The 22,958-nt window shown below is 36.5% G+C and overlaps 1 protein-coding gene across 2 annotated transcripts in view; it reads left to right on the top strand.

Annotated features, from left to right (window-relative positions):
* Positions 1-22,958, top strand: part of ITGB1 (integrin subunit beta 1) — a 43,729-nt gene that overhangs the window by 6,067 nt on the left and 14,704 nt on the right. For both annotated transcript variants that reach the window (XM_081079916.1, XM_081079915.1), the window contains exons 2-7: positions 11,707-11,773; positions 14,107-14,192; positions 16,861-17,083; positions 18,883-19,053; positions 19,847-20,085; positions 22,630-22,785. In XM_081079916.1, the coding sequence (XP_080936042.1) occupies positions 11,707-11,773; positions 14,107-14,192; positions 16,861-17,083; positions 18,883-19,053; positions 19,847-20,085; positions 22,630-22,785 (942 nt within the window). The remainder of the gene's footprint in view (positions 1-11,706; positions 11,774-14,106; positions 14,193-16,860; positions 17,084-18,882; positions 19,054-19,846; positions 20,086-22,629; positions 22,786-22,958) is intronic.

Below are 22,958 nucleotides of genomic sequence, written 5' to 3'. Positions count from 1 at the left end.
TTTCATATTATGATTTCAGTGTTTCTCAAAAGGTGGTGGTTGGTCTGTTTGATTATTAGCGGAGGAGGAGGTTGTATTATAGTTTGAAAAAGTGCATTGAGTGTTAATATTAGGAAAACACCATAAGGAATGGATTTGTGTTTATTAAAGAAGCATGGGTTTAAAAAGATTGAGAACCATTTATTAAGTACTAGTTATTCAGGTTCTTATGTTTGGAAGCCTATGACCAGTGAATGTTTTGGAGAGCAAGAAGAAAATTCAGTAATCAAGTAAACTGATCTGTAGATCACTATAAAGATATCTAAGAGCTTTCACATTCATGGTCATATTTTATCCTTGCAACAGTTCTGAGGTAGATATTATTCCCAACTTATTGCTGACTAGAATGAGAAATTGATTTCTCCTACATTTAGTTAGGTTTTGAAACACTTATTATGCATTTAAAATACACCCAGTACTGCTTATTCTACTTCACTACAGAGCAGGGAGGAGATGTTACAAAAGATTGGTCAGAACTTATTAAAGTTTTAATCAATAAGAATTAACTTTTTTTACTAGCTCCATTCACAATTATTTTTGTAAACTTGCCCCAAAGTAAAATTTCCCTACCAAAATGATTACTAACTTCTTCCTTTCCCCTGATAGGAGAGGCAACATCTGTAGACATAGCAAGTGTAAAGAAGGAACAGCTCACTAGTCTAGTTTGGAGAATATCATTTGCTTGATAATGTCTTATTTTTGAGTGGAAGGAGGAGCTGGGAAGAATTAAGTTCAGGCAATTTTCTTTGGTTCAGCCCTTAATATAGTGGCTTTCTGGCCTTCTGTGATCTTGCAGTTTATTTTGTGCCCCCTCACCATTTATTTTTATTTTTTTTAATGCCTTTTTTTTTCGTTCTCACATAAGGCTATGCTTTTTCAGTGATTGGTGGTGGTATGCCAGTTGTGTATTTATTGGATCATCATTGACTATCAAAATGTTTCTGATTGGCTTGAATTATTTTGAATCTGTGTGGTTTTTCTTAAGCTTGCTTTCCTGTCATGTTGATTCTGTTCCATATGTTTATGAGTTCTGTAGAGGATTTCAACGTATATTTCCTTCATTAGTTCTGTACCCTGTTCCTCTAGTTCTGTGGTCTTACTGGTTTTGATTGCTGTAAGCTCAGATCTATTTGAGATTTTCTAAATTCCTCGAAGAACATAACGAATTCATCTAGATTTTCTCCTATTTTTAGTTCTCTAAACTTCTTCACTTTCTTTCACTTTTGTCCTGTAGAAGTTTTTCCTAGTTTTAAGTTCCATGCCCTTCCCTCCCCACACTCCCAACTTATGTATCTTCAAGGCTTTTTATTTGCCAACATGCAGTATGTTCTGTATCTCTCCTTTGCACCTGTGGACTAATGATTGATTTTCCACGTTCTCATTTTTTTGGGAGAAGGTGGGTAGAGTACTTACTAGTGATGAATTTTGTCTTCATTTTGTTATTCTGTAATTTTCTTCAAATATCTAGCCCTGCTATGAGCTTTTCTCAGGTTCTATAGCTTTGGAGCGGCCAAACCTTTGTTTTTGGAGCTCATTAGCTTCAGGCTGATATTGCCATTAGGTAAGAAGTCAGTGCTCATAAAATAAAAGGCCCTTTTTTCCCTTCTGGACGGGAGTAGTGAATTTTAGAAGATTTTCTTTCTTGTTTTCTTTTTTTTGAAGATTTTCTAGTTAAGAGTACTGTTCTATTTATCCACAGTGGGTAGAAAAGTATAATCCTTCAAATGAGGTATTAGTTCCATCTTTGCCTTGGAATACTTAGCCTCTTGTCTTTCTCATTCTCTAATTTTGCCCCTTCTTCATCCTTTATACTAAGTTTTTGTTAATCATTAATTCTAGCTTATTAGTTGGGCCTGAAACACACCCATGGTCACCACCACACACCTCTTCCTGGAAGACAGAGGGAAAAAAATGTTGAGTTTTAATTGTTCTTTCTTCCTGGAAGGGGAAAGACGCTTTGGCCCTTGAATGAGCTCATCCCAACTCTCCCTCTCATATTTTATGGTATAGAGATCAGTAAGATTTCTCAGAGTTCCTTCCATTTATACTGTCGCATCTGATTACTCTCTGTGTGTGTGGGGGGAGAAGTGGGATGAGAGCAGAGCCTTCAGCCCCAGTCGGGCCTCAGAAGACTGAAGCCCCACCGATGGCTTGACTGCAAAACAGCCTTGAAGAGACCCTGAGCCAGAACCACCTGGCTAAGCTGCTCCTAGATTCCTGACTCTCAGGATCTGCATGATATAACAAACGTTTGTAGTTTAAGCCGCTGAGTTTGTGGGCAATTTATTATGTAATAGTAAATAACTGGAACAGAAGTATTCTCCACAAAGTAAAGGAAATTAAGTTTCAACTGAAAGTGACAGTGGAGTTATAGGTTAGTGCCAGGAGTGCCCCTGGCTACTGTGCTCTGGCTGAGGAGAGTTCCTGTTGCTCTGGCTCAGAGAAGAGGAAGAACAAGGGGGAGTAGCATCAGCTCCCCAAACCTTCCTCATCAGAAATGTACTTAATATTGAAAGTTTGGCCTTTTGAATCAGGCCTGGGTTCATATCCCAGCTTTTCACTTAATATGTCTGGTACATGATAGATGTGTAATAAATATTTGTTGACATGAATTTAATTAGTTGTATTGAATAAAAATGTGCCCCTGTGCAAAGATTTTATAGGCAGAAATCTTTTGTGGAAGACTCCTTTTGTACTACTTGGCTTTTGGGCAGCTTATGTTAAAACTTGAAATAAACATAACTCACCACATTTTTCTAAAGTAATTTTTCTCTGAAGTGTAATTGTTTAATTTCTACAAATATGGTATGTATAAAGTTTCTAAAGATTTATATCTGTAGATGTAAAAGGAAATGCCAAATGAGTTATTTGTGGATTGTTAAAAACATTAATAAATAATAAGTGTGTATTTAAAAGTTTGAACAGGACGTAAAACCACACTTAACCTTGATGAATACAGATGAGTTTACAGTAGAGATTAAAACAATTAAGTGCAATTTTTGACAGTGGGAACAACTGCACATGTTTGTGGCTGTTAACCACTAAAATGAGATTGTTTGGGGAGATGTTTAAGACTGTTTATTGTTCAAGGAGTGAATTCTGATCCCTTAGATAAAATTGAATATAGTAAAATATGATATTAGGGTGAAATGCCTTTGTAGGAATGAGACACAAAACCTGTGGATATGCTCATGAAATTTGACAATTAAAATAACTTTTGTTGGTCTACATTCAGTTTGAAGGCCTAAGAAATAAACTCATAGGACATTATAGGTCCTTTCTATTTCAGTCTTCTGACTCGGTTCTAACCCTAGAAGGATGTTCTTTCCTTTAAAATAGTGACTAAGTAGGCCTTCAGACAGTTATAGTTTAATGAAGCAACAAGGTCAGGTCACAGCTTTTGGATTCAGATGGTCTGGTTTCAATTTCACCTGGGTGACTTTGGAGAAGTTATTTAACCTCTCTGTGGTTTGGTTTCCTCATCTGTAAAACAAAGATAATGTCATTCCAACCTCTGAGTTACTTGGAGGAAATACTTAACTGTTATTATTTTTATCATTATTGTCATTATTATAGTCATTTGAAGGTATTGAAATAAAAGTGAGATCACTTTTTGTTGCAAATTACCATAGTTCATCAAAACTCAGAGTATTGTATCATTCTTGCCTGTGCTTGGTGTGTGCCGAGTCTGGCCCTCTAATGAATGAACAAATAGATCTGCCTATTTTAGAAGCCCTTGGCGGCAGCAGTCCCTGAATGAAATCAAACGGTACACAGCATTCTGATTCAAGTTCCTACTAGTAAGATGTCTTCAGGGCAGTTCCCTTAATTTTTTTAGCCTCCCCTAGGTTTGCTTCCCCTTGACAGAAGCCTCAAGTCATTCTTCCTTATTTCTGTTTGCATTAGATATGTTATCCTTACCCCGATCCGTTTTCCCCCCTAAGGTGGTCTATGATACTAATATTCAGAAATACCTGTATTTTGTTTAATGTGGTAACAAAACACTGAGGTTTTGCTGCTTTTATTATTTTACATACAAATTGTTAGAAATCTAATTGTACATTAAGTAGAAAGTACATTAAGTAGAATAATCCTACTTGGATATGGAACCTAAAATAAGTAATTACATGTATTCACATAATGATTAGTATCTAATTAATGTAATAATTAGCATCTGACTAAACTTTATTATTATGCAGTATCATAAGGTTGTGACAGTGCATCAAAATAAGTACCATACGAATGACAATAATTGTCTACATTAATCTATTATCTGCAGTTGTGTTACTTCTAACCTTTATACCTTATCCTTTCTTCCATATCTTCTGCCTCTCTTAACATAGATCAATCCACACTTTTTTGGTTATAATTATGATTTTAAAAAATGTAAACATGCAAGCATAGTGATTTTACTCAGTCAAGTTGTTGAACTCCAGCTATAATGTGTATTAGTGATGATAACAAGTAGTGCTTAGGTGGTGCTTCCAATGTGCTAGAAGGTGTTTTATCAACTTATTTAAACTTCACCTGTAAAGTAAATACTGTGGCCTCAGTTTTAAAGATGAGGAAAGTGAGGCACAGATTACATAACTTGCTAGTATCACCTGCCTATTCAGTGGTCGATCAGAAAGTTGAATCCAGGCATCTGGCTCCACAGTCTGTGCTCTTAACTCTGTGCCAGGCATTATGCAGCGGTGGGCACAACACATTGCTTGTCCTTCTTAAGCTTGCTGGTTTTTTTGGAGACCTCAGAATATCTCAATTATCTTTAGCCTATTTATTATTGAGATACTGTGCTAGATAAAGGGGACATGAAGAAATGACTTCTACATGACAATTCATAAGGCACATCAACTGTACACATCTAGAGTAGATGGGTAAGAGTTACGTATGTCTTAAATACGAAATCTTTTAAACAGAAATTATTTATATTTGTTTAAATACATGTATGTGTCTATATGTGAATCACTTGGCTTAAATCACCTCTCCGATTCTTCTCATCATTAGGGGGCCTCAAAAGGTTATGCAGATGATACTTCTCACACTCTGATCTAGCAGTTTTCTCGACCTTTTCAGTTCCAGTGGCGTTTGAGTTCTGTGTTAGAAACCTCTTCAGTCCTTTTCACTTCTTCTTGGCCTCCCCTCTCGTTCCCGCCCGGGACTTACTCTAGCTGACTGCATCTTGCTTCAAGTGCCTCTGTCATTACAACCCCTGGGACTTCTCCAGTAAGTCCTCTTGTCTGGGGTGTGACCGCTGTAGTTCTTGGAAGTGTAGGGGAGTTAATGCCCCTTGGGACAAACTTTTACCTGTGGGGACTGGAATTGATAAAACATACCTCAGCACATTGACCCTCCTAAGGACAGACTTTCTATACACTTCTCCCAAAGTCCCAGCAAGAGCAAGCCCCCAAGCACCCACTATGGTAAATCAAGTATCCTGGGATCAGCTTTTTTCTCTTTTTCTTGGTTCACCTCTCTTGGGGTCACCTTCCCAATGCACTGCCTGCCTGGACCTCTGTGCTGGATTCCTGTGCTTTGGGGAAGAACCCTGGCTACAGTACCTGTATCTATATCCTCCCTTAGACCTTTTGACCCAGGACTACCTGCTTCTGACATTTTAATTTTTTTAATTTTTTTTAAAAAAGATTTTATTGGGGAAGGGGAACAGGACTTCATTGGGGAACAGTGTGTACTTCCAGGACTTTTTTCCAAGTCAAGTTGTTGTCCTTTCAGTCTTAGTTGTGGAGGGCAGCTCAGCTCCAGGTCCAGTTGCCTTGCTAGTTGCAGGGGGCACAGCCCACCATCCCTTGCGGCAGTCGAAATGGCAACTTTGTGGTTGAGAGGACGGACTCCAACCAACTGAGCCATGCGGGAGCTCAGCGGCAGCTCAGCTCAAGGTGCCATGTTCAATCTTAGGTGCAGGGGGCAGAGCCCACCATCCCTTACGGGACTCGAGGAATCAAACTGGCAACCTTGTGGTTGAGAGCCCACTGGCCCATGTGGGAATTGAACCGGCAGCCTTCGGGGTTAGGAGCACAGAGCTCCAACCGCCTGAGCCACCAGGCCGGCCCTGCTTCTGACATTTTAAACCCACTGGCTTACTTCCCAGCATTTCCCCTGTGTTTAGGGGAGCCCTTTTCTCTCGCCTGCTCCTTGTCCTTTGACTTGGCCTAGTCCTTTGACTTGGCCTTGTCCTAGTCCTTTGACTTGGCCTTCTTTGTTGGTAACATTTTGTCAGCACAGCTTCTTGCTGCATCTTGCCTCTCCTGCGCTTGCTCGTAAATCAGTGGATTAGTGCAGTGATTTCAGATTGGCATCTGAGGATCGACAGCAGGTAGTCTCAGTGATTGGAGCATTTCTACCAGATTTTTAAAAATAATTTGTGCTAATAATTATAATAATGAACAACCAACATCTGGATTATAACAGTAATTATTTCAGTGCCTATATTTACATTTGCTTGTATGTGTAAATTAATTTTTGCTCATAATGTATAAGAGCGAGGAGCATGAGACATTTCATACGTAGCTTTAAGTATACACTTAAATGCATTGGAAATTGTTATCACTAGGGTCTCCACAGTCGCTGTTTTCTGTTAAAAGGGGATCTGCACATTCACCAATCTGAGAAACTGTTTTCCTAAGCTTCTGAGTAATGTCGGAGAGAAATGTCATGTAGTTGAATAGAGTTAGCAAAAATATTTGCACATTGCCTTTGTGCCACGTACTTCTAGATGCTATAAGTGAATACGACACCCAAGGCCCTGTCTTCTTGGAGCCTAGAACCCATCAGGGAAGACAGATATTAACGGGTAATATCAAGTGAAATGAGTGTTACAAATGTGCCTTTATAAATTAGGATGGGCCCTCCGCATTGCTCTATAATCCTATCACACCTTCCTAATTTTCTTCAACCCCTACCCCACCTTCCTCTTTCAGAGAACCCGTAGGCTGTCTTGTGTGAATGCTCTCAGCTTCTCCTCCTGCCCTGACTTGCAGAAAAGATGCTGCACCTCTTGTGCCCTGGATGCCGTCCTTTGCTCCAAGGAGGCCTGGCTCCATCCAGGACTTTTGCTCTCTTTCCTGTGTCTTCAGCTCTTAAGTCTGCCCTCAGCTCTCTTTCTAAGACTTCTTCTCTTCACAATTGCACCCATCTTCCTAATTTCATGTGCTGCAGCGACAGTTTCCTGGTATGTGTCTCTAATCCTGAGGGATGTCTCCTGAGGTCCAGACCCCGGTGTCTTAATTTACCTGTCGGTATCTTCCTAGAGTCATACTGGCATTTCACAGTCCACATTTTCTCCCCTAACGTCATTCTTCTTCTGTCTTCTTTATTTGAAAGTGATGATTCTTTCTGTCACCCTTATCTAAGCAACCATCAGAACCTACTGTGGCTACCTCCAAATGGCTAGTTTGTTTTCTTGTCCTTTGTTACTATGAATTCAGGCGTTTGTCACCTTATTTGAACCTTGGCATTAAATTTTGTACGTCTTGTGGCTCCCTATCTAGCCACACATCCTCTGTCCACTAATTTTTTGCCATGTATATGAGTATGTTGTCGTGTTACTACTTGCCCTGATTTTTTTCCATTTCCTTGTGATATGGAGAATAGAATCTAAACTCAGCATGGCATTGAAGGCTCTGTGTAACCTAACTCTTCCTCCCTTGCTGGTCTTGGTTTCTGTTTTTTTCTAACTTATAATTTAAGCCTCAGAAGTACTTGAGTACTTTTAAGATTCTTTTTGGCCTTTATGATATTTTAAGATGTTAATGTAATTTATACTTATTGTAGAAAATTACAGGGATAAAATAATCATTTTCTCACTGACCAGATTTAACTATAAATACCATATAAATATATTTTTTCTCTAGCCTTTTCCCTTTAAAGGTAGAAAGAGTAAGACAGTTCCATTTGAGGGGGATTAGTCACTGAAACATATATGTTTAGAAATAAGATTGAAAAGAAGTAATTATAATTCTTCTCAGGGCTCATGTGCAAACCTTTTTGCCTGGAATATTTTTCTCCATTTGCCAACCCTTTTCCTACTTGTCTACAATTCTAGCTGAAACATTGCCACCTTCATGAAGTCTCTGAACTTGCTCAGGCAGGTTTTAGTGTCCTCGGTGCATTTCGTCTCCATTATAGAAACCATCACAGCATACTGTAATTAATTATTTGTATTTTTGTCTTTGAACTGAAAATTCCTTGAAATACCTTTGTATCTTCAGATAGGGCACAAAAACCTGACATAGTTGGCTGAGGAAGAACTTCCAGAGAAACTAATGAAGTCCAGGGGAAGACTGTTTCAGGAAAGAATGGTGAAATGTGTTGAATGTTGCTTTGCAAATTCTGTGGGTGGTATACTGCTGCACCTCCCCAAGTTTTGTAGGCAGTCAAGGAATTTTTGAATGAATGAATGCAGAGGATAAGTTAAGGCCTGGAAAGTTTTCTTTTGCAAGAGCAGTTTCACATGCATGGTAGCAAGTGGACACCAATTATAGCAGGATGAGAGGGAGTAGGAGGTTTCAAAATGGAGACCTGTGCAGATAACTGTTTCTAGACCTTTGATTATGAAGAGAAGACAAAAGATAGGATTAGGACAATACCTGAAGGTATCTCTCCTTGTTGGCCCCTCATATAAACTGTTCTGTGTGCAGTGGTATTGGTAGAAATCTCCTTAGGGCACCCTTTTCACCGTAAGAACTCCTGGAGTATGTAAAAATCCTTCAGCTCCCAAGATTGTGGTTTTTAGGCCTGGGATGGGCACCGGTCATTCCCTAGACTACGTTTTGGAAAGTGCTGCCTGGGAAGTCCAGGAAGCTGTCTGTGTGTCCTCTTACCCCCACGTGTGCAGGAGGAGAGCCGTACCTTTAAAGACTGTCAGGAGGGAGTGGGTAAGGCAGGCTGTTGAGTCTTCTCTGCCATTTCCTCTTCACTGTCTGTCTATGCTACTGACTTTCCTGGTGGCCACTTCTAACCATGCTCCTTTCTAAGCCTTGATGTCCTCATAGCTCTTCTTTATTCTCAATTGGTGCTTTTTTCTGTCTCTTGTGGCTTCTCTGTTTCCGACAGAAAGCCTGGCCTTTTACAGGCGTCAGCAGCCAATGACAATGCCTGTTTTTGCCAGTACACTGACCGGTCACAGGAGAGCTGACATCTGTCCTTGAGCTGTTCCCAGCTGTTGTCCTTATTCATTCAGCTGTTCTTCAACACGAAACCCTTGATTTGCCTGCTTCTGGATTTGGAGCTCTTCCAGAGGCCTGAGGGTTTCAGAAGGCTGATCTTTGGCTTGTCAAAGTTTCTAGAAGGAACGGACGATGGCATTTAAAGTCATAGTTTAAAGCTATGTAACTTAAGAATGTTAAGAAACATTTTCTGTTACCTAATAACTTTATCTTAGCGGTGATTCTCTGAATTGTGTAGTATTGTAAGAGGTTTCTTAAGGAAGTCTAATGGTCCTTAAAGCAGCCTGACTAGTAAGCATCCTGAGGAAACAGGCACCAGTCCATATATGGCTTTCGTGCACAAACGGCCCTGATGCTCCATTCTTCGTAGTCATGCATTTCCTCGGGAGACTTAACGTTCCAGGGCCTTTTACTCATGGCTTTGGAATTGGTAACGTTATTTGAACTGCTTAGAATTAAGCAGTCCACATGGATTTATTACACCTTTCAGGCAGGCCTTAAATAGTGAACTGTTTGTTAGGCATTTCACACTTCTGTGGCGGCTTTTGCTGGTCTTTTGGATGCAATCACAAGGGATATGTAAACAAAGCTGGAAGCTCCTGGCATAACAGAACTTGCTGGTTGGTCTGAGCACAGTGGCAAAGTGGATGACTATACAAGTTATTCTTACCATATTTTTCTGGGAAGCCACCAGAGGAAAGTGAACAGCATTTAACAGCAGAGGACAATCAAGTATCCCAGGGTGCTCTGAGACAATTTTGAAGCACTCTCTCTGAGCTACAGGAATTGCATCCTGGAATGTGAGCTCAGGAAGATGGAGATTTTTTAAAGAAATGTTTTTTCTAAATGAAGGAAATTTACCGAGAAAAAAATTCCCCAGTTACCCTCACTTAATTGTTTTTTTGTTAAGAAAGCCAAAAGAAGAAAAAAATAAATCCATTGTCTTTATATTATGCTTATAACTCTTTGTCATCTCCAGATCTCTTTGGTTACTTTACATACTGTTATTTTTACATACCTGTAATCTTAATGTGTCCTTTCATCCAAAATTATTCTATAAACCTTTTGATGTTACTTATCTTTTTATTATGACTATAATAGGTCCATCAAGTTGATGCAGTTAGCCATTTCCCTGTTATTGGGTAGAGGATGTTTGCATTTTTACCTATTGTAAATATACTAAAGTTCTATACTGAACATGTATGTACATGTGTGTATTTTTATATTTTTAATTTTTTAAAATTATTATAAATTATTAATTTTTAAATTATTTCCTTACAATGAGTTTCTAGTAGCTAGATTACTAAGCCAGAGGGTAGAAACATTTTCTATGGTTTTTGATATATGTTCTTAAATTATTTCCCCCAAAATTGTACTAGTTCATAGAGCCATATTTGGTTTCTCTCAGCCTTCTGCAGTTTTTTGGTTAAAAACCTTTTCTTTTTGCTTGCTAACCTTATATTGCTTTAATTTCTATTTATTTGATAGCTAGTAAAGCTGACCTTTCTTTTTGGGTCTATATTTGTTTTTCTTCCTTCCTTCCTTTCTGTATTTGGGAGAGGCAGTTAATTTTACATAATTATTAGACTGGCTGTTAGTCCAAGAGCAGTAAGTAGTTAAGGGATGGAGTCAGTGACCTGTGGCTGTAGCCATCTTTGATCAACTCTGGAAAGGTATAGATTAATAATCTGAAAACTTTGACTCACAGAAAATAGCTACATATTAATGGCTGGAGTTGGGGTATTCTGCTCAATATACAATTAATATTACTTAATTTTTCTTTACATATTCTGGAAGATATTCAAGCCTCTTTCAGGTCTTCTTATGCCCCCCCACACATACACTTTTTTGGTCTAGTTTGTAGATCTTGAAATTATAGGGAATTGAACTGAATTAAAAAAGAGGAATAATTATAGGAGAGCAAACTCAAGCATTTAGTCAGGGCCTTGTACAGGATATTGGTCTTAGCCCGAAGAGAAGTAAAAACTATTGAAAAGTTGTAAGGAGATGATGCAGTCTGGATTTTGACAAGTTCACTCAAACTAACATTCAGTATTGATGTAACTGAGGCATCTGGTTATGCCTGTTTGGCCCCCTGAGAGTCAGGAGATACTAGAGATAGACATTCCATGGGACAAGACTGTTAATAGCTTGTATGGCGTTAGGTAATACTTGACTCTGTTATTCTTTTTTGAAGCACTGTTAATTAGATGTTAAAATATATTTGATTTGGAGAAACGCAAGACTGGATTCTGGGGAGCTGTTATGGAAGTTATTTTAGTTAATGTAGGTGAAAGATGGGGTAACTCTGGAGGAAAGGTAGATGACCGGTGTGGAGAAGGGCTGGAGAAGAAATGGTTTTAGAGGTATTATGTTTATAAAGTCAACAAGATAACATGAGTTTTATATTGAATGTTTTATATTGAATGTAATTTCTTATTTTATATTTTTTTGTTATAATGTCGTACATTTTATATTTCAGATGAATTTACAACTGATTTTCTGGATTGGACTGATCAGTTCAATATGCTATGTATTTGGCCAAGCAGGTAAAAAAAATCTTCCTAGTTATCTTTTCATGTTGGTATCTTGTATTGGTTTTTGACCAGTTAGATCCTGAGCACGCTCCTCCTTCTGAAAGCCCTGCAGGAGCCCCATTCCACTCAGAGTAAAGTGCAAGGTCCTTACAGTGTTCTTTAAGGCCCTTCATCATGCGCTCCTCACCTCTGCCACCCAGGAGATAGACCTGGTCGGTAAGCACGTTGGCCAGTGAAATGCTAAAATACAAGATAGAATACATTACAGAAAGTCCTTTTGGGAATGTAATAGAGTGTTTGAGCATAGAGAAAGCAAAGACATGTAATATATTTAAAAGAAAGTAAAGTAAAAGTGCAGAATTGTAGATTATAAACTATCTACCCATTACTGTCTAAAAACATGAAACCAGGAACAATTGCCTTTCTAGATGTTCCTGCTCTTTGATCAAAAAGTCTTGCAAAATGTTGGTCATTAGATGAGGAATGCAAAAATAAAGGCGAAAATGTATTTAATTGTCTTCTAAACCATGGTGCATCCACATCTGAAGTAATGGAACGTGCGGTTCTATTCTCCAAATCTCAAACAAATACACTGTATAGAACAATTACTTGATCTCAGGATAAGAAGGACTCACTACACAGAAAAATAAAGAAACCATAAAGGAAATATTGATAAATTTCAATTACATAAAACCAACATAAATACTCCAAAATATCTGTATGTCAAAATACCATCAAAAATGAGAAACTAAACAAAGGTTTAATTTTACTAATATCCTATTTCCCGGAAAATAAGATCTAGCCAGACAATCAGCTCTAATGCGTCTTTTGGAGCCCAAATTACTATAAGACGCAGTCTTATATAATAAGAATTTACAACTTATATAATAAGACTGGGTCTTATAGTAAAATTAGAGCTGATTGTCTGGCTAGGTCTTATTTTTGGGGAAACACGGTATGTGTAGAGATCCAATAAAAACAGATGAACTGATAATAGAAAAATTTGCAAAAGACTAAACAAAATTTGCAAAAGAATTGGTCCTTAGGTAACTGACAATTGAGTTGATATTCTAATTTATACCTGCTAAATGAGTAAAAAAAAAAATTTTATTTCATTTTTATTTTATTTTTTCTTTATTTTTTTTTAAATTTTTTTTTAAATGTACTTAGTGCTGTTGAAGGTGTGGTGAACCAGTATTTGTATACTGCTTGTGGGAGTGTACATTTGAATATTAATGTGTGTAGAGAATTCAAAAAATATTAATACTCTTCAACTTAGTATTTTTTTGAATTTATGATAAGGAAATAATCAGTTTTACATTATAAGAATGGTCATCGGAGTGGGTGCATATATGTGTGTATATGTATATATGTGTTTGGAGGGCTTGTGTGTGCATGAGAGCAAGCATGTGTGAACTGTGCACACATGCAATTGAAAACAAATTTGTCCAACATTAAATAAAGTATAGTATGAAATATGTAATTATTAAAAGCCATGCTTTTGAAGAATTTGTAATGAAACACTTAGGATGAAGTATAAAAAATAGTATACAAAAATGCGTATCCTCAATTTCATTTAAGTGTCTATGTTGTATATACATGCTTCCTAACTATTTTTTGATCTGTATGAAAAAAAAAAAAAGACTGGAAAGAAATATATAAAATTGTGAATAGTAGTTATCTCTTAGTGAGCAGATTATGGTGATTTTTAATTTTGTCTTTCATGTATTTTTCTAATTTTCTATAATGAGCATAATCAGAAAAGACACATTGGAGACATTCCATATCAGCACTTACCACATGAAAGACATGCTGATACTTAAGTAGATTCAAATAAGTGTAAGACTTACTTTGAACATAGAGGCTGAAAAATCATGGGATTGTAGATTGGATGAATGTGGACTTTTCAAGTATTAAATATAATGAAAATGAAAGGAAAACTGCTGAAGATTCTTATGGGTGTGGTAGTCTGAGTTAAATAAATAGAAATAATACTTTACCTAGTTATAAGAAAACTGACAATTATGACCATCCAACATGATAGATCCTGAAATTATGCCTCTGAAAAAAAGGATAAATGTATGTATAATTAACGGTACCTAGTCTTCGCTATAGAAGACAAGAAAGATAACTATATCTTTTTATGGCCTTATGTCAAGGTGACTCAAAATCACCTCCCTTTGGGGCCTTTTTGGGGTAGGTCTGGATCAGCTTAGTGACAAGATTCACAGTATCCATATTTAATGTTCACATATATTACATTGTTTGTCCTTGTGATCCTCATTTTTCATTTTTTCTCTCTTAAACTGCAAGTAAAGTGGTCTATTTTTTTTTTCTCCTGGCAGATGAAAATAGATGTTTAAAAGCAAATGCCAAATCATGTGGAGAATGTATACAAGCAGGGCCAAATTGTGGATGGTGTACAAATTCAGTAAGTAAGATTGCACATAGCCTTTCTATTTATTCCCTAGTCATTTAGTGTTGCACAAAACTATATCCTTGGGAGATGCTCGATATGAATTTTCACTTAAGTCTGTGTTCATTGGATAAGCATCAACTCTATAATACTGTGCGATGGTCTAGAATTGTGCTGTTCAACACAGTAGCTTCTGGGCACATGTGGCTCGAGCACTTGAAATATGGCTGGTCCAGATTCACAATTGCTGTAAGCCGCAAATAAATACCAAAGTTTGAAGACTTAATGGTTAAAACAGTTGTTAACAATATTGTTAAAATTAATTTCCCATATTTGTTTTATTTGTTTTAGTGTAGCTGCTAGACATTTTGTGCTCATCTTTGTGGAACATGCTATATTTCTATTGGACAGCTTCCCCCAAAGCCCTATCCATTTAATTTGACAGTTTTAGATTTTTCCCTTCTTTTGATGGGAGAGGTATAAGTAACCTTTCTAATTATATTTGAGTTAAACTAATATAGAATTGATTTCCATACTAATAAAAGCCCATTTAAGGTTAGGGTTTAAATTGTATTTACTTTTGTCATCTCTAACATGGTACCTTCCACAAAGCTTACTAAATGTTGAATGGGTGAATGAATGAGAACAGGAGGTAAAGGGAAGTCATTTTGAAGATACATAATTTATGTACAGAGTGAATAATGTTGGAAAGTCAAAAGCTTACTTGTTTTTCCTCAGGCATTTGATCCCATATTTCAAGTGCCTATTGTGTAGGCAAAGCTGACCAAATGTCATTTGACTACATGAAAGACAAAATGAGAGGTTTCTGTTACTTGCTTTGTTATTTCAAAATTTTTCTAATGGCAAAATTTTGGAATGCTTTCTATTCTAAAAATAGTATTCTGGAGTTAAATTGCAGACAATGGAGGAACTACGGAGTGCTGTGAGTTTGTCTCAGGATAGGCTTACTTAACTCAACTCTTGGTTTTTATGTCTGGAAAACGAGCATGGTAATGCCTGCTTAATGTTGTTCCAAGAATTAGAATTGATTGAACTTAATGCAGTTTCACTTAGAAGGTTCTAAATGAGTGGTAGCTGCTGTTATCAACAACATCTATCTGACGAGGGTTATAGTTTATCTGGGGTTGAGGGTTATCCTAGCCAAACTATTCTTTAAATAGTTTCACCTTTTATCTTTGTGGCATAATTCTTAAATTATTAAAGGCTGTTTTGGAATACACTTAGTGAAATTTTACTTGCACATTATGATTTTAAGGTTTCCTGGATTGGCTAATACTTGGAAAGTAATAATGCACTAGGCTCCTGTATTTCAGGTTTGATGATACATAAAAGCAGTGTAGCTTTGAACCATCTGACCCATGGCATTGCTTTCCAGTGATTTCTCTAATTTCATAAAAGCTGTCCTTTAAGGTTATGTTTCCTTTTAAAAATAACTGAGCAAAACCATTATGTATTCTTTGTATTTAAGTATTCTCATTCACTATATACAGCACCATGAAATTGGTAGATAATAAATAAATATATAAAAGTAAACATAAAGTGACCCCAAATAAAAGGCATTCTCTCATTTTCCCAATGTCAAAGTTAAAAAAAAAAATTGGGCCAACTAAATACAAAATTTTTAGGGACATAAGTGAAATAGTCAAATGTCTATTATAATAATTGATTTAGTTATATCTACACATTTTTAAATGATACAGACATACATGTATGCATAGTCATTTTTTTCTCCCACTCTCATTTCATGAAAAATTTATTCATAATCTTTACATACATCTTAAAAGTGGTGTTTTTGCTTTCAGTAAGGTGTTTTTTCGATCATCTGAGAAAATTTTATAGCCACCTAAGTTGTTTAAGGTATACCACATTTTGAAATTGTGTTGCTACTGGAAATTTTATTCTAAGCCACAAGTACCATTTAGGTACCATTAGGACCTTTTTTATTTTTAAAATTCACCCTATGGAAATATTCATGAGCCTTATCATATAATCATTATTGTACTGGTTTAAAAATACATTTTGAAAATCTTGTTTACAGTAATAGCCAATACTTGAAATTTTTTCAAACTTCCAGGAATAGTACATCTGTGCCAAACTTCTTGGTCGTTTAAAAATAGCATCATTAATGAAGATGCTTTTAGGATAACATGTTTTCCGTAAACATTGAGTTTTTAAAGACATTGTGATGGAGAATGCTACATAATATGAGAGGCTTTTAAGGAGTTTTCTAAGGGAAATTTTGGGGAAAAAATATCTGCCCATCTGACATTTGCATCTATACATTATTAGTGGCTGTTGACCATGCGCAGTAAGTGATTTCACTGAAGAAGTTTCTTTGATTAGATGCTCTGAATGTGAAGGTGGAACAGTTGAAATGTACACTTAGATCAGTTCTAAGTACTCCTAAAATAATAAGTTACTCATAATATATTAGTGAAAAGGTATTCCTTTCAAGGAAAAGATTTTGTTTTGTTTATAAACAAGAGCACTTACTTTGAACACAGGGAGCATTTTGTTTAAAAACCAGAAATTTTATATGTTAGATGTGTCACTTGGTTTTTACAGTTTTTGTGTATTTGCATTTATGATTATGTAAAAGGTTTGACCATTATGCTTTTTAAAAATGTGTTGTATTTATACCTATATTTTATATGTCATTTAGACATTTTTACAAGAAGGAATGCCTACTTCTGCACGATGTGATGACTTAGAAGCCTTAAAAAAGAAGGGTTGCCATCCAGATGACATAGAAAATCCCAGAGGCTCCAAAGATATAAAGAAAAATAAGAATGTAACCAACCGTAGCAAAGGAACAGCAGAGAAGCTCCAGCCAGAAGATATCACTCAGATCCAACCACAGCAGTTGGTTTTGCAATTACGATCAGGTACAGAAATCTAATCCTGTGTTTCTAATACCTAATACCTAAATCTAATACTTTTGTTTCTACTTGAGCTTTTTGACAACTTTATATAAGCCTCTACCAGTTTCTATTGAGGGTTCATTTTCATATGTGGATGGGCACACAAATAAAAATGTGTAATTTGTTAGATTTTATAATTTTTTTCAGACATAATTTATAAGACACATACTTGAAATAATAATAAATGTTGCCTGATATCCAAAGTAAATTCTGTTAAAGATTCAGGAAGTATTAGATTTAATAGGTTTTAAAAATAAATTGTCCATTATCTGGTATAATTACATAATGTAAAGACATTTTAACCTATTTTGTCTTTGTATTTGTTTAGTATTATTAAAATAATTAAGGTTTTTGTAAGATTCTGTGGCAATTTCTCATCAAAAAGAAAAGAAAATACATGCCCTCTTCCTACTTCTTCCAGCTTCCATCCACTTTCTCTCAAAAGAATGGTGCACATTCCCTGTGTCTGACTTTTCCCCTCCCATCCACTCGTCCACCTGATTCAGGTAGACTTCTGCTCCTGAACCTCTTCTGGCACAGCTCTACCATCACCTCGAACCACCAAGCATAGTGGACTCTTGTCAGACCTTTGTTTTCTTTTAACTTTTCTGTACCAAGTGACACCTTTGAGCTGCTTGAAACGCTCTCCCTGTTGACTTCTACAATAATACTCCTAGTTTTTCTTTTCTCTTAACATTACTTTCTGATCTCCTCTTTGTGTCTTTTTTCTTTCTTTCCGTTTGCAGTCCACTTGATTGTTGGCTTTCCATTCAGGGCTTTAAAACCATTTGTATACTGTAAGAGACTTTTCTCTTAAGCTTCAAACCCATGTATCAAACTGACTACTAGAAATCTATATAGAGAAAATCTACAAGTTAAAAATTAACGATTTTATACCCAAACCTTCTTTCTCTTATATTTCTTAAGTGAATTATAGCTAACACCTCTTGTACAGCTCTCCTCTTCTTCTTCATTGTTTCTGTTCAGATCTTCATTGTTTTTCTCTTAGATTTTTGTTATAGTTTCTTAAACAGTCTCTTTGACTCTAAGTTATTATTAAAACTTTTTGCCAGGTTTTCTACAGTAAAAATCAAATTATTTATTTGCATATAGTGGGATCCCATTAAACCAGGGGTGTCCAAACTTTTTTCAATGTTTTTCACCAGGGACCATATGTGGTAAAATACATAAACAGCTGGGCCACTCACTCGAGGTGAAGTACGTATTGCCTCACCTGGTTTATTTAAGTAAATTAAATATATTTTTGGAATTTGCTGGGGGCCAATAAAAAATGAAATGTGGGCCGCAGTTGGCCCGTGGGCCGCAGTTTGGACACCCCTGCATTAAATAGAACAATCTTGACTTAGAAGGTCAATCTCTAAAGAGTCAGGTGTACCCTATAATATGCCCTCCCTACTCACCACAGTCTCATCAAGTAGATGACACAGTATTTGGTTTGTTGTTCCACCTACTTGTTTTCCTCTGTCCTAATTTTAAATTGACTGTTTGTCTTGTCTACCGTGGATTGGGGATGTTGTCTTTTTCACCTGGCATCCCCAGGGCCTGGCATTTTAAGTATTTGTGAATGAAATTGAGTGCACACCCATCGCGTTACCTATGGAATTCCCATAGGTTTTTGTAAGAAGTATGGCTATTACATGCCATTTTATGGTTTTTACCTAGTAAATACAGTTTACTTGGTTTTACTCATTGCTTTTTATTTCTGGCTAGCTAATGTCACTTTCTAATATCTGTTTAATTAGGGGAGCCACAGACGTTTGCATTAAAATTCAAGAGAGCTGAGGACTATCCCATCGATCTCTACTACCTAATGGACCTTTCTTACTCAATGAAGGATGACTTGGAGAATGTAAAAAGTCTTGGAACAGATTTGATGAATGAAATGAAGAGGATTACTTCAGACTTCCGAATTGGTGGGAATATTAAGAAAATTAATCATTGTCATTTGTATAAGTCTTGGCAGTTTTGTTCTTCACCCCATATTTGTGAAATAGGCCAATTTTTAGCCATTTCTTTCTTAGAGGACTGATGTTTTGTCACACATCTAATAATATTTCCATCTCCTCTGCCTCTCCTACATATGCTACTGTATTATTTAATACAGATCCATCATCCCTCGGTATACACCGAGGGGATTGGTTCTAGGACCCCCTGCAATACTAACATCCGTGGATGCTCAAATCCCTTCTATAAAATGGTATAGTATTTGCATGTAGGCAACAGCAAGGTATGCCTACACATTACTTCATTCGTGTGGATTCATCATAGGGCTTGGTGCATGGTAAATTAAATTTTGCTTTTTGGAACTACCAGGATTTTTAAAAAATATTTTCGATCTGTGGTTGGTTGAATCTGTGGGTGTGAAATCCACAGATGTGGAGGGCTGATAGTCTACCACAGATAATGAAATGCATACTTATTTTTACAGGAATTCATTCATTTGTTGATTTATTTTATAAACATGTTGAATACTCAGATTCTATTTCATTACTAATTAATATGACTATATCTGCCATTACAGCCTAATCTCACTTGAGAACTGGATTTTTTATAACGATGTCCTTTCTAAGCCTTATTAATAAAACCTTATGTTACTTATTAAATAAATAGATAGACTTAACATGTGGTTACATTCTTGTTGTTTTTTTTTTTTTTTACTTTTAATGCAAGCTTATCCATCTCTCTTTATGCATTTTTCCTGAACAGGGTTTGGCTCATTTGTGGAGAAAACTGTGATGCCATACATTAGTACAACACCAGCTAAGCTCAGGAACCCTTGCACAAGTGAACAGAACTGTACCAGCCCATTTAGCTACAAAAATGTGCTCAGTCTTACTGATAAAGGGGAAGTATTTAATGAACTTGTTGGTAAACAGCGTATATCTGGAAATTTGGATTCTCCAGAAGGTGGCTTTGATGCAATCATGCAAGTTGCAGTTTGTGGGGTAAGTGCATTCATCTTCTACAAAAGGATATTGTATGAATTTTAAGTGATTTTAGTATCAGTTAATGGGAAAAAAATTACCTTTATTACTATATCATACTCTATTATTCCAGAGAAGTACAGAATTTAATCCGTTAAATTCCTGGCAACTACAAGTGCTTTATAAAAGAATATGTAATCATTATATCCCTATTTAAACCAGGCAGTGCACTTATACAGGGTTTTAAGAACCAGAATGCTTGCTATTTGAAACAGTGGGCAATTCAGCTGTATTTTAGCTGGTGATCTAAGTTTTTAGAAAGGCCCAGGTGTCCTGACTGTGGCTTCGTGCCAGAGGTGGAATTGAGGTCACCTGAAGTATCTCAGGAGCATTAAAAGTGCTTAGATGGAACAGTGTCTCAGATTTCATTTTCCTTCGGTCAGTTTTCTTCTGCTCGCCAGCTTTGAAAGATGCCTTTCCTGTGTCTTAGTAATTCAAAAATGTTAGTTTTAAGGTTAGTTTATAAGCTGAGAACATGTATTTTGAAAAGTCATAATTGTAATTTTAATTTTAAGACTTTCAGTAGTAGCAATCTCATCTCCATTGGACTAGTGATTAGAATTTTATGACCCGTTCACCAGCTGAAGATGTTAAGATGACCTTATAATGACATAGCTAAAGCTGAAACTAGAAAACATTGTGAGGTAGATACAGTTTATCTTAGGTATCTACTACTGTATCATTTCCCCCCTTTTTTCTTAATAGTACTCCTATTCCCTAGAAGTCCTTCCTTGATTTTAAATGCTTCTTAATGGTTATTTTTCCACCAATTTTTGCTAAGGTGCTAACTGATAGCCAAGATAATAACGTGGTATAGTGGTTAAGGGAATAGGCTTCAAATGTTCCATCACCACTGACTTTAGGGAGTTTACTTAGCTATTCAAGAGGGCTGTTTTCTTCTCCTTAGGAAGGGATAATAATAATAGATAAGACTTCATAGGGCTATTACGAGGTTTAAATACAGTAATCCATATAAAGTGCCATTAACCATTCAGCAAATAATTAGTATTAGGTTGGTGCAAAAGTAACTGCGGTTTTTGCCATTAAAAATAATGGCAAAGTGATGTTACTAGCAGTTAGTGGGGAAAAATTGCCTTTATTACCATATCATACTCTGTTATTCCAGAGAAGTACAGAATTTAATCTGTTAAATTCCTTCCAACTACAAGTGCTTTATAAAGAATATGTAATCATTATGTCCCTATTTAAACCAGGCAGTGCACTTATACAGGGTTTTAAGAACCACAATTACTTTTGCACCAACCTAATACTTATATTATCATTACTTTTGACTTCTCATTGGGTGGTTGCAATTTAAAGATCTCTGCTTTTAAAGGGGAAGAAAGAGTAATATATCAGGTAGTGCCTAGCCTGACAGCTCTTTTCTCTCCAGCCATTCATTTGTGATCCCATCAGCAGCTCACTGTTGAGAGAGCATTCTCCGGGCTGCCTCTAACTGTGCGTCAGTCTGTGGCCACTACTATATTTCTGATTGTTACACTGACTGAGCATAACTTTTCCACCTACTTCTCTAGATGTAAAAGAGACACATTCTACTGATTGCCAGCGTTAATAAACTTAATTCCTGCCTTCAAGGAATTTAGTCTTATGAGGATATAAATGAATGTACTGAGTTAATTTAGACAAACGTAATTACAAAATTACCATAGAGAGAAGAGGATTTTGCTGCTACTTTAAATTGTTTGTTGGATAAGGTGGAGAATAAAATAAATGAAGAAATAACCATTACTAATGAGTTAAAATCGTGGAATTAAGCAGGACAAATCTTTCGAGAAGATAATTTTTTTCTGTAATTAAAAAAGGAAGGCCTAATATGGAGGGCTGATAATGGAGGTATATGCTATAGAACTGGGGTGTCCAAACTGCGGCCCCGCAGGCCAACTGCAGCCCGCAATCCATTTTTAATTGGCCTGCAGCAAATTCCAAAAATATATTTAGTTTACTTAAATAAACCAGGTGAGGCAATACGTACTGTACCTCGAGTGAGTGGCCCAGCTGTTTGTGTATTTTACCGCAAATGGCCCTTGATAAAAAATGCTGAAAAAACTTTGGACACTCCTGCTATAGAAGATAGAACAAGGATGGAAGAATAGATGAGAACAAGATAGCATCAGGGGGGTAATGTAAGTCATGGGCTGAGACATTTTTATTTACTTAGCAAATACGCATGAAGCACCTACTATGTGCCACCTACTATGTGCCTAGATATGATGAGCAAAACCAGATGTGGTCCTTGCTCCACATGGAGTTAGCTTACCTTCTAGCGGTGGAGAGAGACATTAATTTTAAAAGACAGTTTTTAAAAAAGCTAAGAGAAATGGACAACCAGGAAAGATGTAGTTTTATAGTGGGATGAAGGAGCTTTATTCAGTAGGCTTTATGTGTTTATCAGCAAGAATACTGGCATTATGAAAAGAGAAGATATAGAATTAAACTTATTTTGACTAGTATTTTAAAATTACAATCTTTTTTTTCCCCCCCAAGTCATTAATTGGCTGGAGGAATGTTACACGGCTGCTGGTGTTTTCCACGGATGCTGGGTTCCACTTTGCTGGAGATGGGAAACTTGGGGGCATTGTTTTACCAAATGATGGACAGTGTCACCTGGAAAATGATGTATACACAATGAGCCATTATTATGTAAGTGCTTAATTCCTTACATATTGAATGAGTTTACGTTGAGTTTTAGCATTTAATGCTGAGAATATTGTGGGTGACTGGCTTGTGGGTTTTTCAGGGTTTGGAGTTTTGTTATATTTGTAAGTATAGGCCCTGACCTAATGTGCTGGAAAGCTAATATTGCTTTTTCTCAA

This window comes from Rhinolophus hipposideros (genome assembly GCF_964194185.1).
Source record: "Rhinolophus hipposideros genome assembly, chromosome: 1".
Lineage (NCBI taxonomy): Eukaryota > Metazoa > Chordata > Mammalia > Chiroptera > Rhinolophidae > Rhinolophus > Rhinolophus hipposideros.
The sequence above is the reverse complement of the archived record's forward strand: the minus strand, read 5'-3'. Positions and strand labels throughout refer to the sequence as shown.